General features: G+C 38.7%; 3 protein-coding genes across 4 annotated transcripts in view; 1 reads left to right on the forward strand and 2 right to left on the reverse strand.

The window, feature by feature from the left end:
- Positions 1–2,289, reverse strand: part of LOC121964547 (coiled-coil domain-containing protein 136-like) — a 37,620-nt gene extending 35,331 nt beyond the window's left edge. The window contains exon 1 of one of the 2 annotated variants that reach the window (XM_088072588.1): positions 2,132–2,289. The gene's annotated coding sequence lies outside the window, so the exon portion shown is untranslated. Of the gene's footprint in view, positions 1–1,304; positions 1,445–2,131 lie in introns of those variants that run through there. The other variant, XM_088072589.1, reaches the window with a different exon arrangement.
- sco2 (synthesis of cytochrome C oxidase 2) lies at positions 798–4,569 on the forward strand. The gene is made up of 2 exons (XM_042481322.2): positions 798–954; positions 2,883–4,569. Exon 2 carries the CDS (start codon positions 2,903–2,905, stop codon positions 3,716–3,718), a length of 816 nt encoding a protein of 271 aa, XP_042337256.2. The 5' UTR covers positions 798–954; positions 2,883–2,902; the 3' UTR covers positions 3,719–4,569.
- A 330-nt stretch (positions 4,570–4,899) lies between these two features.
- Positions 4,900–14,756, reverse strand: ncaph2 (non-SMC condensin II complex, subunit H2). Its single transcript, XM_088072587.1, has 20 exons — positions 14,603–14,756; positions 13,182–13,337; positions 12,986–13,087; positions 12,281–12,342; positions 12,123–12,204; positions 11,271–11,327; positions 11,054–11,133; positions 10,362–10,519; positions 9,781–9,920; positions 9,552–9,635; positions 8,907–8,970; positions 8,722–8,823; positions 8,598–8,642; positions 7,926–7,996; positions 7,683–7,797; positions 7,158–7,250; positions 7,013–7,062; positions 6,319–6,420; positions 6,087–6,236; positions 4,900–5,311 (listed from the first exon to the last, which is right to left on the reverse strand). The coding sequence occupies exons 2-20, from the start codon at positions 13,287–13,289 to the stop codon at positions 5,171–5,173; spliced, it is 1,806 nt and encodes a 601-aa protein (XP_087928713.1). The 5' UTR covers positions 13,290–13,337; positions 14,603–14,756; the 3' UTR covers positions 4,900–5,170.

Below are 14,756 nucleotides of genomic sequence, written 5' to 3' on the forward strand. Positions count from 1 at the left end.
ATGTTTTGTTTGTGTTAATTTTATTTTTTTGTTTGTTGTTGGGTTGTTGTTTTTTTTTTGTTTTTCTGTATTTTTCTACTTTTACTTTTTGAAATATTTTAAAATGCACGAATGGAAACTGGACGCATTTCTGGAACTGCAATATGCACTGTAATTTGAGAATCTTTCAATAAAAACAAATATTTGCAAAAATAAATAAACCCATCAATAGATCTCATCCTCTTGCTCTGATTAAGAATCTTTTGATAAGATTTTTTTTCTGATTACAGCTCATAGATTTTGATAATAGGAAAATTAGAAAGAATTTTGAGAGAATCAATATTCCCTTGATGAGATTTTTCTAGTCATAGGCCTTTATTTGGTTGAGAGGAGCCATATAGCACTAATATAAATGCCGTTATGTCTAAAACGAATTGAAAATATGCCTAAATGAAGCCTAACGATAGATTTAGGGGTTATTACAGACTTTGCGGATATTAGAGGTTTTTTTTATCAGGGACATAAAAGACTTTATAGTGCTGTGAATGACTTTTTCAGGGATATTTCGGACTTTTTTGGGTTAATAATGATGATTTTACCGTGGCCCCATCTGGTGGACAGTTTCAGCCTCGCAGCTTCATTCAGGAAAAAAAACGAATCTGCTGATTTTAACAACGGACCTCCAGAATTCTATTAAATGTGCAGATAGGTACATTTTTATTAACATTAGATATTTTAGCATCTTATTTATGTCGACGTTATAGATGTATTTTATGTCATTTAATTATTTGTCATTCTGTCTGTTTAGTGGAATCAGCGGCGGTGAATTCCGTTTTAGGTAAATCAGTTCATGTGTTTCACAACAGCTCACCGGCAGTTTGAACATGTGTGACTGTATATGTACATGTTAATGTTTACATACAGTCCGTGGTGTGTTCACACAGACAGCAGGGAGTGACTGTCTGCACACTGAAGGTGAGTTATTATCATAATATACTAACTTTCTCAGTCATCAGTGTCTTTGCTAAAAATCCTGTTAGCATGTTGCGCTAATGCTAAGGTGACTGACGGCTGTTCTACGTTAGCTCGTTAGCTCGCTACATTAGTTAGCATTTAGCTATGCGTGGGCAATAAATAATAAACTAAAGTGCGTTTAAAATGTCGTATTTTGAACCGGCTAACAGACGGAGCTGCATTTAGCTCGGATGCAGGAAGGCTAGCGTGTGTGTACCGGTCCTGTTTAGCTGGTTAAGAGAAGCCGTCATTTTTAAGTTCAGTGTTAATAATCGTAACGTGTCGAATAAGTTTTAAAGTTACAATCTTACCTGAGGGAAGTTAAATCTCTCGGTAGACGTTCAGGTGTATTTATTTCGATGTCAGGCGGATTTAAGGTAAAAAAAACATGAATTATTATCATCACAAAGAGTTGAACTACGTTTAAACTAATACAAACCGGGCAGATTCAACATGTCGCTGCATAATTTCCACCGTCTGTGAGTTTTTGGGTTTGTGGGTTTTGGGTCTTTTTTCCCATCGGCTAGCGCTGCTTTTTAATATTTAGCCGTGTATTAGCTTTAAATAATAAACTAAAGTTGGTTTTTATGTCACATTTTGAACCGTCTGGTTACAGACGGAGCTGTGTCCGGTCCTGTTCGGCTGGAACACAGAAAGAGTCAATTTTATTATTTCTGTGTTGATAAAGGTAATGTGTCGAATAAATGTTCAGTTATTATCCTACCTGAGGACAGTTAGACTTAATGTTAGACGTTCAGGTGGACTTATCTCGATGCGGGGGGTTTAAAGTAACAAAAACTTTTTTCATTGTGGTCAAACAGAGGTGAATTCCGCAAAAATCAATACAAACCAGGTAGATTCAACATGGCGCCGCATGATTTCCACCGCTCCTGGGCTTTTGTGTGTGTTTTCTCCCCTCGGCTAGCGCTACATTTGGTATCATTTAGCCATATTTTAGCTATGAATATTAAAGTGTGTTCAAACTGTCATAGTTTGAACCAGTGTGCTGTCATTTAGCTCTGATACAGGAAGCTACTGTACTTAAACCGGTCCTGTACCGGCTAGCTAAGGGAAGCCCTCTTTTTGTGGGTGTTAAGAAACATAACTTGTGGAATAAATATTAAAGTTATAATCTTACCTGGGGGCAAGTGGACTTCTCTGTAGCAGCACAGGAGGGTTTGTTTCCATTTTAAGTAACAAAAACGTGATTTATTCTCTTCCCAAAGACATGAATTTAAGTAAAAATCAATAGATTAAAGATGGCGCCGCTCATTGCTAACGCTCCACGGATCTATTATAAATAAATAGGTTCGCGAGCTATTTTTTTCCCCGCGAAGGCATGACCCGCCTCCTTTGCCTGTATCCTGCCGCTGATTGGTTACCGTGACAGTACTAGCCAATCAGAGGCAGAGAAGGCCGGGTCATGCCTCCCGCTTGCTGCTCAGTGCTGCCGCATGTGGCGGAAAAATGTAATGCAGTATTTTGATAGTAGTTTTTTAAAATTTGTACTTTTACAGTAGTATTTTCACGTCAGAAGAAAGTATTGGACTTACAGCATACACATTAATGCATTAGCATCAAAACAATAAAATATTATTCATAATACTTAATGTTTAAGGGGATGTTTGGGTAAGTTAGAGAGCATGTTTAATAAAAATCTAAGTAAATGAACCAGGAATTCAGCAAAAATTAGCAAGGAGTTAGTAAAAAGTACAAGAAAATGACCTGAAAATTAATATTTAAAAAATAAGAAAGAAAGAAATGCCCTGTACAGACTGCTTAAATGTGTAATTGTGGTTACTGTAAATGTAGTTTTGCCTCACTTTTTTATTTTTTCCTGATACATTCATCCCATTTTAGCTTTCTAAATCCTCCTCGCTGTGTTGCAGGAGGACGCGTGGCGTTAAAGATGCTGAGGTGCATTGTGGGAGATGTGCGTGCAGGAGGAAGAGTCCTGAGAGGTCTTCCTCTGGTCCGGGGGTCGTCGTCTTCGCTGAGCTCTCAGAGTCGAGCCGTCAGACTCCTCCCTCCTCCTCCTCGTCCTCCTCAGGTGAGTCGCAGGTGTCTCAGCTCGTCCTCTTCTGCCGCTAAAGTGAAGCTGCGGACGCGCCTGGCGGTGACGCTGCTGTTCGGCGGCGGCCTGCTGTCCGTGTGGGGCTTCGTGTACTCGGAGAAGCAGCAGAAGCTGCGGCGGCAGCGCGTGGAGCAGCTGCAGCGGGTGGCGCTCGGTCAGGGTACCTTCAGCCTGCTGGACCACCGCGGCCAGCGCCGCACCAAGAAGGACTTCCTGGGCAGCTGGGTGCTGCTGTACTTCGGCTTCACGCACTGTCCCGACATCTGCCCCGACGAGCTGGACAAGCTGAGCGCCGTGGTGTCCGCTCTGGACCGGGACGCCTCGCTGCCGCCCGTCCAGCCGCTCTTTATCACCGTGGACCCCGAGAGGGACGACGTGGCGGCGCTGGCCCGCTATGTCAAAGACTTCCACCCCCGTCTGATCGGACTGACGGGGACGCCGGAGGAGGTGAAGCACGCAGGGCGGGACTACCGAGTGTACGCCAGTCCCGGACCCAAAGACGAGGACGGGGACTACATCGTGGATCACACCATCCTGATCTACCTGATCAGTCCTGACGGGCTGTTTCTGGATTATTACAACAGGATGAAGAACCAGGAGCAGATCACCGAGAGCGTCAAAAACCACGTCATCAACTACGTCAGACTGTGAAACCCCAAATATTCTGTTTGTGTCAGCAAACACGTCATCAGCTACGTCAGACTGTGAAACCCCAAATATTCTGTTTGTGTCAGCAAACACGTCATCAACTACAGCGAACTATAAACGGAGTATTTGAGTTTCTGTTTGGATTTTGGAACATTTAAACTCTGAGAGCTTCTGTTTGAAACCATAAACAGCTTTTACACCTTTAATCTTGAATCTCTCATTAATCAAAGGGTTAAGGCAGCTGGAGTTTGTGCACTAAAAGTATTGAAATGATGCTCTGAAATAAATAACAGAAGTACAAATGTTCAGAATGAATTATTAAATATGCTGCTGGCAGTTTTCCGTTTGTTGTCAAAGAGTGGAAAGTACTCGCTGCAGAGTTTGACATAAGTGGTTATTTTGGGTTTTTTTTGTTTGTATTCTTAGAAATCATATGTTGGATAATTTGCCTAATTTGCATACATTTACACAAACACCTCAGCTAAAAAGCGATGGACTAAATATCCAATTATTTTATTCATGTGTTAAACTAACTCTAACTGTTGTGAAGTTATTTCGGTTATTTCACCTGAAATAACTTCAACAACAAGAACTTTCAAAACCTCTGGTTTGAAGAATCCACTAACTGAATTTAGAAAATATCAGAAATGGATTCAGCATCCTCAAGAACCATAAAACCACCCAGATCCGATCAGCAGCTGCTGAAGTGCTGACAATATATGCTTTCATGCAAACTCATGTACATTTGGTAAATGATTTAATTATTGTTTTATTCCATTTAGATGTATGGATGTCTGTATGGATTAGTAACTTACTCTTTTTTGTTTTTTAAATAAAGAAATCACTTAACATCAGTTATAAATTGTGCAATTTTATTAACACGTGGATAGAACAATTGTATTTTTTGAGACGGTCACTTTCTAAATGACAACGTATTTCTGTAAACGTATGCAAATTAGGCAAATGATGCAAATTTCCCAACATGTGGAAGTTAGCATCCGGCCATTTCATGATGTTGGGGACCTTTGTCTAAAATTTTGTTTGGCTCTTCCCTATATAGTTCACGACTTAATACACACTACATGCTGGGGTGAAGAGTTCGAGCACAGCCACAGTGACCAAGAAGCTCCTGAAAATGTTTTTGATAGACCACCAACCTCGTTTTTTTAGTTTTAAGCAACAAATTCATCCCGTACAGATTTTATTTTTTTCAGAAATTGTTGAGGGGAAAACATTTTGATCGTGAGAGACGAGCTTTTACAGACGGACAGATCATGATTCAATGATCGGCTGAATCAAAGAAAACTGTTTGTTCATGAGACACAAAGACAGAAAAAGAATCATCTTTTAAAAAGACAGAAGTAAAAAATCTCAAGAGAAAGTTTACGCAGAGGAAAGATGGTGACGAGTGTAACGAAGACGATGTGATGAGCTCGTCTTTGAACTCTCAGAGTTTCACGTCGAGGCCGTCATGGTTTTGAATCTGTCGGTCGCTCTGTGAGTGCTGAGCAGCGTCAGCCCCATCGTGTCCAGACTGTCCTCCAGACCGTCCTCCAGACCGACCACGCTGTCCACCTCCACCGTGTAGTCGTTGGCCTGAGACACCACAGGAAGCAGGATCTACTGTCACGCCTCAGTTTAAATACTTACATACGGTTTTCATTCCTAAAACAGGTTTGATGTTGACCTGCAAACACTTCAGATGTTTGGTCACATTTCAGTTTTCTCTGGACGTTTCTCCAAACTTCTGCGTCTTCATTATTTCTTTTTTTTTTATCAACAAAAATACACTCAAAGGAAATTCAAATATTTCTTTGCAGATTACAGATTACAACAGATTATCAGGCTCGCTGATTATCAGGGTCGATATTTGGCATTTTGATGATAATCTGTATCAGCGTTTTATTTTTAATGATCCCACATAAAATTAATTCACTACAAAGTGCAAAGAAATTCAATCAGCATGGGGGGAACTTTGACTTTGTAAAACCTCAGGGAGATAATTTCATTTATTCATTTTTAATTTAAAGTTTCATTTGACTTTATAAAAAAAGTTGATGTATATGATGTAAAAGATTTCACTTTTGAATGAACATTTTCTAAAAGCATTTAAACAAAGTTTTGTGTTGGAGTTTGTTATATTCTAAATATTGACAGAAAGACTGATTTTTATAGTAAACGCATATTGGTTCCAAATATCGGTTATTGGTCTCATTAACTACTAATTATCGGTATGAAAAAACGATTTCAGTCGACCCTGTTTCTTTGTATCGTATTCAGTGAATATGAGTGTGTGTGTGTGTGTGTGTGTGTGTGTGTGTGTGTGTGTGTGTGTGTGTGTGAGTGTGTGTGTGTGTGTGTGTGTGTTCACCAGCTGCAGTGAGGCCAGCAGATATTTGCAGGCTTCAAAGTTATCCAAACCGGCGACGATGGAGGAGAACGATCTGCGCTGACCGACGCCGTTCAACGCACCGACGATCCGGTCGCCGTAATCGTGGATGTCAAACACGGCACGCTCCTCCTGAAAGACAAACAGGACGTGACACAAAAACAACAGCAGGATGTTTACAGCTGACGGGCGGAGATGAAGCCGCGTGTTTCACCTGCAGCAGCAGCTCCGGTCGGACCTTGTCCTCCCAGTCTTTGACTCTTCGAGACAGAGCCGTCTCCTGAGTGTAACCTCGACTGTTCACCACCAGCTGCTCCTGAACACACAGACACACAAAGGGTTAACATCATCCCAGCATTATTTATCAGATATTTAAAAATACATTTTTAATTATTTATTTGATTTTTTTAATCATAGCTATTGATCATTTGTCATTTTTGCTTTAAATTATCTGCTGTTTTTACAATGAACATCCTGTTATAAAACAACATATCAACATTTATATCAGTGAATATTATTAACGATAAATAACGTATTATCCCGCACAGAAGCTACAGTACACAACTGAATCATTTTCCTGATGAAAGCTTTAGTTAATAAATACTATAATTATTCAAACAGTATTATTATTACACAAAGTCAACATATCTCATTGTTAGAAAACCTTTTCTTGTTATAAGTAATAATAACAGAATAATAGTTATGAGGAAAAATGATTAAAACATGAAAAGTATTTTTTTAAAGCAGGAAAAGTTTTTCATTTTGACAACAACAATTAACTTTGTCATGTAGCAGCAAGAAAATATCAAACTAAAGAAAAGAACTAATTGTTTTGCAAAACTGTAAACGATGATGTGATCCTCCAGACTTAAATAACAGAAGTGTGAGTGGACGCATCGATGTCTCACCACACGCAGCTTCACCAGATCTTCATAACTCAGCTCGTCTCTCTCAGCGTCTGCACACGCAAAATATTCAGTATTGATTAGATTTATATACTGATATCTTTATATTGAGCTGAATGTAATCACAGCCCTGCAGGAGTGTGTGTACCTGCTGACATGAAGTCTGGTCCTCCGACAAACTCAGCCGGAAGGTCGTCAGGAAACACTTCGTGTTCGTTGTCCGAGGCATCGTCGTCTCCACCTTTTACAGATTAGTTTAACACTTTAATCACCAGAGCAGAGTTATATTTTATCATCAGCTACAACTGTTGATACACCTGAGCTGCAGACACACCCGAGCTGCAGACACACCTGAGCTGCAGACACACCCGAGCTGCAGACACACCCGAGCTGCAGACACACCCGAGCTGCAGGCACACCAGAGCTGCAGACACACCCGAGCTGCAGACACACCCGAGCTGCAGACACACCCGAGCTGCAGACACACCCGAGCTGCAGACACACCTGAGCTGCAGACACACCTCCTGCACCTTCGACTCATCCCCTAACTTCATCCACAACTGTTTATTTCAGTATGAATTTAAGTGTCAGAAGATTTTATTTTTAAATGTTTGTCAGCGAAAGGTGCAGCAGAGAGGTTTGTGTGTGTTTGTGTGTGTGTGTCAGTTTTTACCCAGCAGGTCAGGGTGTCTGAATCCATCCACAGGCTCCTCCCCCTGCTGCTGTGGCCCCGCCTCTTCCGGCTGCAGGAACGTCCTCCTCAGATCATCATCAGAGACCATCACGCCCTGAGTGACGTCACACACACACACCGTAACATTAACCCCACCCTGAGTGACGTGTCTCTCTCTCTCTCTCTCTCTCTCTCACACACACACACACACACACACACACACACACACACACACACACGTACCTCTCTCCTGTACGTCCTCTTCCGTGTCCTCAGTTTGTCTTTCATTGTCGTCAAATAAATGTAGTTCAGGTCTGAAAAATAATTATTTTCATGTCAAAAAATACAAGAAAATGTGAAGATAAATGTGTCAGAGATGATTATATTTTTTATCACGTTGTTTGGTGGATTTTGCTCCCTGCTTGTATTTGTTTCTTTATGATAGTCTATGTCCAAATAAGATAGATAGATAGATAGATAGATAGATAGACAGACAGACAGACAGACAGACAGACAGACAGACAGATAGACAGACAGACAGATAGATAGACAGACAGACAGACAGATAGATAGACAGATAGATAGACAGATATACTTTATTGATCTCAAAACTGAGAAATTGGGGTGTAGCAGAGCAAACAATATTAATAGAATATTAAAAGGAATACGCTTAAAAAACTAAAAACTAAGAGACTATACATATATACATATATACAAGTGTAAAGTGCGGAGTGACTGCAGTTGCAGAGGTACAGGAAGCAAAATTTGACCTGAATAAAAGACAACCGACAGTATCTGAATAAATAAAAAAAAAAGGAGCTAAGACCAGAGTTTAAAGAGCAGACAGAGGTGAGTGCAGCTGCTGATAACAGAGCGGTATGACTCTGAAGAGACAGAGGACTTCACTGCAGTTACCTGTAAACGTGGGTCCGTTTTTTAACTTGTGCTCCGGAGGATCGACTGAAACAGAACAATTCATCTATTTAGTTTCATGCTAATATAATGTAATTATTATTCTGACAGAACAGATGAGACTCACAGGTTCCTCTGAACCAGCTCCTGAAGTCCTGAAGTGAACCAGGTCGCTTTCTCTTCCTCTTTCCTCCATCGTCCAGACCGTCAGGAACCTTGTAGCATTTTCCTAAAAACAAAAACACGACTCTGTCAGCACAGCGAGCGACACACACGATGCACACACTGCTCTCTGACAGTCTAAAAGATCACCTGATTTAAAGGGTTTGTCCTCCCCGAGGACGGCGTACGGGTCATGAAACGTCCACACGTTCACCTAGACACAAAACAACACCAACGAGAGGAAAAAGCTGCAACTTTATGAGGAACAAATACTAAAAAAGGAACAATGTATGAAGAAAGAAAAGTTATTTTATAAAACAGACTTTTCCAAGTGATTTATGCTCCTTCAGATTAGTTTCTACAAAAAATGTGTGGGGGCAACTTTTTTTTTTTTTAATAAACTAGTTTTATGAGAATAAATACAAAATGCTGAGAAAGTTAATATTTATAGAATAAAAACATATTGATACATTCTAAAACTAAATTTGGATGTTCTCAAATTGCTGTCAAAATATTTCAAAAACATATTCGTAAGCTCCTTCAGAAAAAAGTTTTATATACTTCTAGAAGTAATTAAAATAATAAAGCTATTTTATGAGAAAAAGACAAAATATTCAGGCAAAAAACCTGAGTGAGAATGAGACATAATACCACAGAAAGCAATTTCATAAGAAATAAATCTGTAATATTACAACTTACAGTCGTTAAGAGATAAAGCCATAACTTTATGAAAATGAGGTTGAAATACATCAGGAATGAAGTTATTACAGTACAAGTGATATAATGAGAACATACAGCAGGCGGCGTCTCCTCCGTCCTCGTGGGTTTGTTGGCGTCGACCTGTCGTCTCTCTCTGATCATCCTGCCTTCAGTCGGAGCCTGACATACGTTTTAAAACATTTTAAAAAAGGGAAGAAAGATTCAGAGTCACGACAGAGAAACGCCGAGCATCATAGAAAAAATACAGAAAAAGTTAAAAGCCTCTTTTTTATGCCACAGGCAAATAAGAAGGTAAATCTGAGACCTGCTGTCTGTCCACGTGCTCCTCTGGGACGTCCCCGTCCAGCTCCATGTTATTGTCCTCTAAAGGAAGAAAGTTCTCTGCAGCACCGCCGTTATCTTCGACATCTGCCGCCGCAGCATCGAGCGGAGCTACGAACACATCTGGACGCAGAGGAGGCGTTTAAAAACACGAGATCAGCAGTATATTCAGATTTATCAGCAGGAGTCGCTGTGGAAACATTTAGTACAAAAGGAAAGCTGGCAGTTTTTGAAAATGTATGGAGGATCTTCGTGGATTTTTTTTTTATTATAAAAGACGTATAAAATCAAGACAGGAGTGGGGTCAAAAGTAAGAATATTAAATATTAAGTGTTGTAGCGCATGTAATCTTCAAGATTTCTGTACATTGTAAGTGCTGGAACAGCTGTTTTCACCTCTGCTTTAATTCTTCTTTTAATCGTTCTTTTGTTTTACCTTTTCACTTTAAGATATATTTCATTTGATGCTGCAGAGAGAGCAGGTTTATTGTACCCGGATGCTTTATCGTACCCTGATGGTTTATCGTACCCTGATGGTTTATCATACCCGGATGCTTTATCGTACCCGGATGCTGCTGCAGAGAGTCTGCAGGATGGCCATCTTCGTCACACAGAAACCTGGAGGCAGCTGATCCGAACGTGAGGAGGATCATGTCCTCGTCTCCAGGGATGAAGAGGTTCATCCTGAAGTCCTTCTGACTGCACAGGACGTCACCTTTCACGCTGAGACACACACGCACGCACACACACACACGTGTGTATGTCTTACATGGCAAAATTGACAAAAAAAGCTGACTTTGACTCATAGTGGACGGCTGAGAGACTGTCAGTTGGATCAGAGAAATTTCTTCTCTTCATTCTTTTGAAAACATTTGGAGACTTCTCCTAAATTATACCGATTCTTCTTCCTCCCTGTCTGGTTGTGACAACTCAGCCTCCTTGTTTGTTTGTTTTTCATTTTTCCCTACTTGCTTTTTTAAATTTTTTTTAGTCATTTTCAACCAAAATTATTTATTTTTATCTTATGTGGGAATTAGTAATTGTGGTGTCATTGCAACCCAGACGTTTAGTGATGATTGTTCTTTCCTTAAAAAAATATATAAATATACATTTTTAAAAAAAAAAGGTTAGATTAGATTTGCTTTTGGAGTAATATTTTAAAAATCTGCACAAAAATCTAAATGATTTCAACACAAGAACGGTAACAGATTTATAAACATGAACATTTATGAACAGTGTGTTTCTTTCCAAACGTACCTGATGAGCGGGAGTTTGTTCTTTTCGGAGGTTTCAGGAGGAATCAGAGACTCAGGAGGAAGAGGAGCGACACTCACAGTCTGAACACCAAACAAAAACACACATTTACACACCATCTTGAACTACGAACGACAAAATAAAGTGTGTGTGTGTTCAATCATAAACTACACGTAAACAGGAACAAACTGTGTGAGTTCAGAGATAAAGATAAACTCACCGTGTTGGAGTCAGACTTGGATGAGTCCTCTGAGACGTCGATGTCCAGAGGAGTGAACTGAAGGAGACAAACACACTGTCAGTGGGCGCCTGCATTACCCAGAATGCCTTTTAATACATGTAACGTTACCTGTACGGACAGGTTAGTCACGTAAAGTTAGCGCCTACATCTTGAACTCTGTTGTTGCATTAAAACAAGGTTAAACCTGACAAAAAAGTATTTAAAGAAAACCAAATATTTCAATAAATGTGTGGTTTGTTTTTGTCACTCAACATATCTGACAGTTCTGCATGAAATAACAAAAAGAAAATCTATGAACAATAATAACTTTTTATGTAGCACCTTTAAAAACAGAGTTTACGAAGTGTTTCGACAAACAAAGCAAAAGCAGAAATGAGAAATATAAAACACAACACAAGAACATAAAGCCAAACAGTCCTGGTGAACACAAGCGCGTCGAAATGAAGGTAGAGTCAGGACAAAATTAAAACAAAAGGACAAATAATGCAAGACGCAGGACGCATCATGTCAATGTAAAATAACACATACACCAAAACCACTAATAAAAGGAAATAAAATCAATAAAACATGATGACGATAGGTAAAATAAATAAAATCAAATAAAAGGAAATGAAATGTAATAAAACATGATGAAGATAGGCAAAATAAATAAATAAATAAATAAATAAAACATAATGAAGATATGCAAAATAAATAAAAATAAATAAAATAGAATAAATGAAACAATAAAGATATGTAAAATAAATACAAATTAATAAAAAAGGAAATAACATAAATAAAACATGAATACGATGATTAAAATAAAAAGAAATAATATTAACTGTTTCTCACCACAGCCACGTCATCAGCGTCGTGGGCGCTCGCCGCCCCGTTTGCGTCGTCCTCCTGAGACGCTGCCGTTTCTTTGTTTCGTCTGTCAGGATCAACAGAGAAACTGATCAGCTGATCGGTCAAACACACAAACACTCAGAGCTGCAGGATGATCTTACTTCTTATTTTTGTCGTTGATGTACTCCAGAGTTTGGTAAACCAGACTGTGCAGGAGCTCCACCTGAAACAGACGCACAGACGATCAGCATCAGACGTTTTAAATAAAGTTTACAGTGTGCACATTTTCATGAACAACATTTAAAAACTTTTCATGACTAAAGTCATAAAACAATAAAAACAATTTTCTTTTCTTCTTCTTTTTCTTTCCTAATTTCTTTCATGATTTTTGAGCCATTGGAAACTGGATTGACGTCAGTTTTCTTATGCTCCATTCAGACGCTTTTAACAAATATTCTGAGCGCTGAGGGGTTTGATTTCTTTCTTAAGTGTGGGGAAAAAGGCAATGAGCGACTTGGCAAGAAATGTCTCAGAAATTAATTGATTTAGAAAATTATTTTTAAAAAGCATGGGGAAAATGTAACTATATTTATGTCACATAATTAGATATTTTAAATTTTGTTACAGAATTACTATTTTGAAGCACATTTTTTAGCAAATTTCCTTGTTTGTTTTTTACTTTCAGATTTTTTCTAATTTTAAGGTCATTTTCTTGTACTTTCTACTAATTTATTGCTAATTTTGGTGTCATTTTTCTCTTATAAGCTGCTTATTGGCTTTTTTCCTTTTTCCTTTTTTGAATGAAATCAAGCCAGTTTGCTGAAAATCAAAGGGAGTCTGGAGTTTTATTAGTTTTGCATGTGAACCTTTTTGCTGTAGATGCAGGCAGAGCCCTGGATCAGCAGCGCCGCTTCTGCAAAGTTCAGTCTGGTTTTGCCTCCATCGAACGTGATGCACATGTCATCCAACTACAAACAATAACAGAGACAGACAGAGAGGAGGTCGTAAAGCTCTTAAATCACAATATCACAGTCTGTTTACTGTCTGTCACAGCTGGTTTACCTCCTCTAAATAGTCATTTAGCTCAGACGCCACGTCGATCTCCCAGTTTTTGGTGAGCTCCCTGATTGGCTGCAGCAGGTGAGCGTATTTGCTCTCCGTCGACTCCATGATGATGCCTCACTGTGAACCGAGCAGCCGTGGATAAAAACCCAGGTCCTGCAATCAAGTAAAAGTAACAATGACACTTCAGTAAAAGTATCAAAAGTCATCAAAAAGTAAAAGTACTCATCATGCAGCGAGGCGCCTGTCAAGTGTTATATGTTTGTATACACTCTGTGGTCACTTTATAAGTTACACCTGCACAATTTAATATAACACTTATGACATAAATTTCAACTTTACAGTTTATAATGTTGCATTTCTTTTGTGACATTATCAAAAATGTGTAAAAACAGTAACATGTTTATTATTAATGTCATAATTAAAGGATGCTATTGTAGTATGTTATTACATATATTTTTGGCAAAAACTTAATTTACAAAGTTAACAGTGTATCAGTCATACAGTACTTCCATCTGAAATGTGCTATTCAAAATAGAAATGAAGTACAAGTACCTCAGAAACTGTAAAGTAAAGCAGATGTGCCTTTTTATACCAGTGGAATTAGGACAAATAAGGATTCAACAAATAGTATTTTACTAATAATATATAGAGTTTAAAGTCATATGGTGTATCACAAATACAGTATTTCCCTCTGATATGTAGTAAATTCAAAATATAAATGAAGTACAAGCACCTCAAAACTGCATGGTAAAGAATTTGGGCAGATGTGCCTTTATATACCAGTGGTATTAGGACAAATATGGATTTAACAAATAGTAATTTACTAATAATACGTAAAGTATTAAGTCACACGAAAAGATACCAAATTCCATTTAAAAATCTCACCGTTTGGTTTACTAATGTTTTCTTCAGTAAAACAGTAACGTTACATTGTGTAAGTTGTTTAATGTGTTTGTAGGGTAAATGTTAAATGTGTGACTTTGTCCCAGTAACTATATCATTTTAAATTCCAGTATGTTTATCATCATTTTAGCGCCGTAAACGGTTTAACTTTTCCTAAAATGTTTCACCAATGACGCAAAATATGAAAAAAATAATCATCTGAACGTATTAAATCATGCGCCGAATTCAACACAACATGGGATCGATTCGTTACGAGTTTGATTTAATCATCTGTTTGACGCAGTTTCTCCTAAAACTTGAGAAAGGAAATAAATGACAGATATTTAATGTAATTCGGCTGAACGTTTTTTCTTCATACACGCCGAAACAGAGCGGCTTTTCGGAGCTGAAACACGGAGTTAAACTAACCGTTTTATCGGCCAACTCTTTATAAACTAGTACTTAACATATTTAACTCACAGTAACGTAAAGTTTTAAAGCTGCTTTAAGAGAAAAAACATGTAAAAATAACTCACCGTGTTGGTGAAACAGGTCCGCGGTGACAGACGTGATGCTAACTGTTAGCCGTTAGCACAACACTCAAACAACCCGCGCAACGTTCTTCTTCTGTGGTGTTTAACAGCAGTTTGCGTCCGTGAAGCTGCATTACCGCCTCCTGCGCTCCAGCCC

The sequence above is a fragment of the Plectropomus leopardus genome, chromosome 22 (assembly GCF_026936395.1).
Source record: "Plectropomus leopardus strain MGB_pleo_1.0 chromosome 22, ASM2693639v1, whole genome shotgun sequence".
NCBI classification, from domain to species: domain Eukaryota; kingdom Metazoa; phylum Chordata; class Actinopteri; order Perciformes; family Serranidae; genus Plectropomus; species Plectropomus leopardus.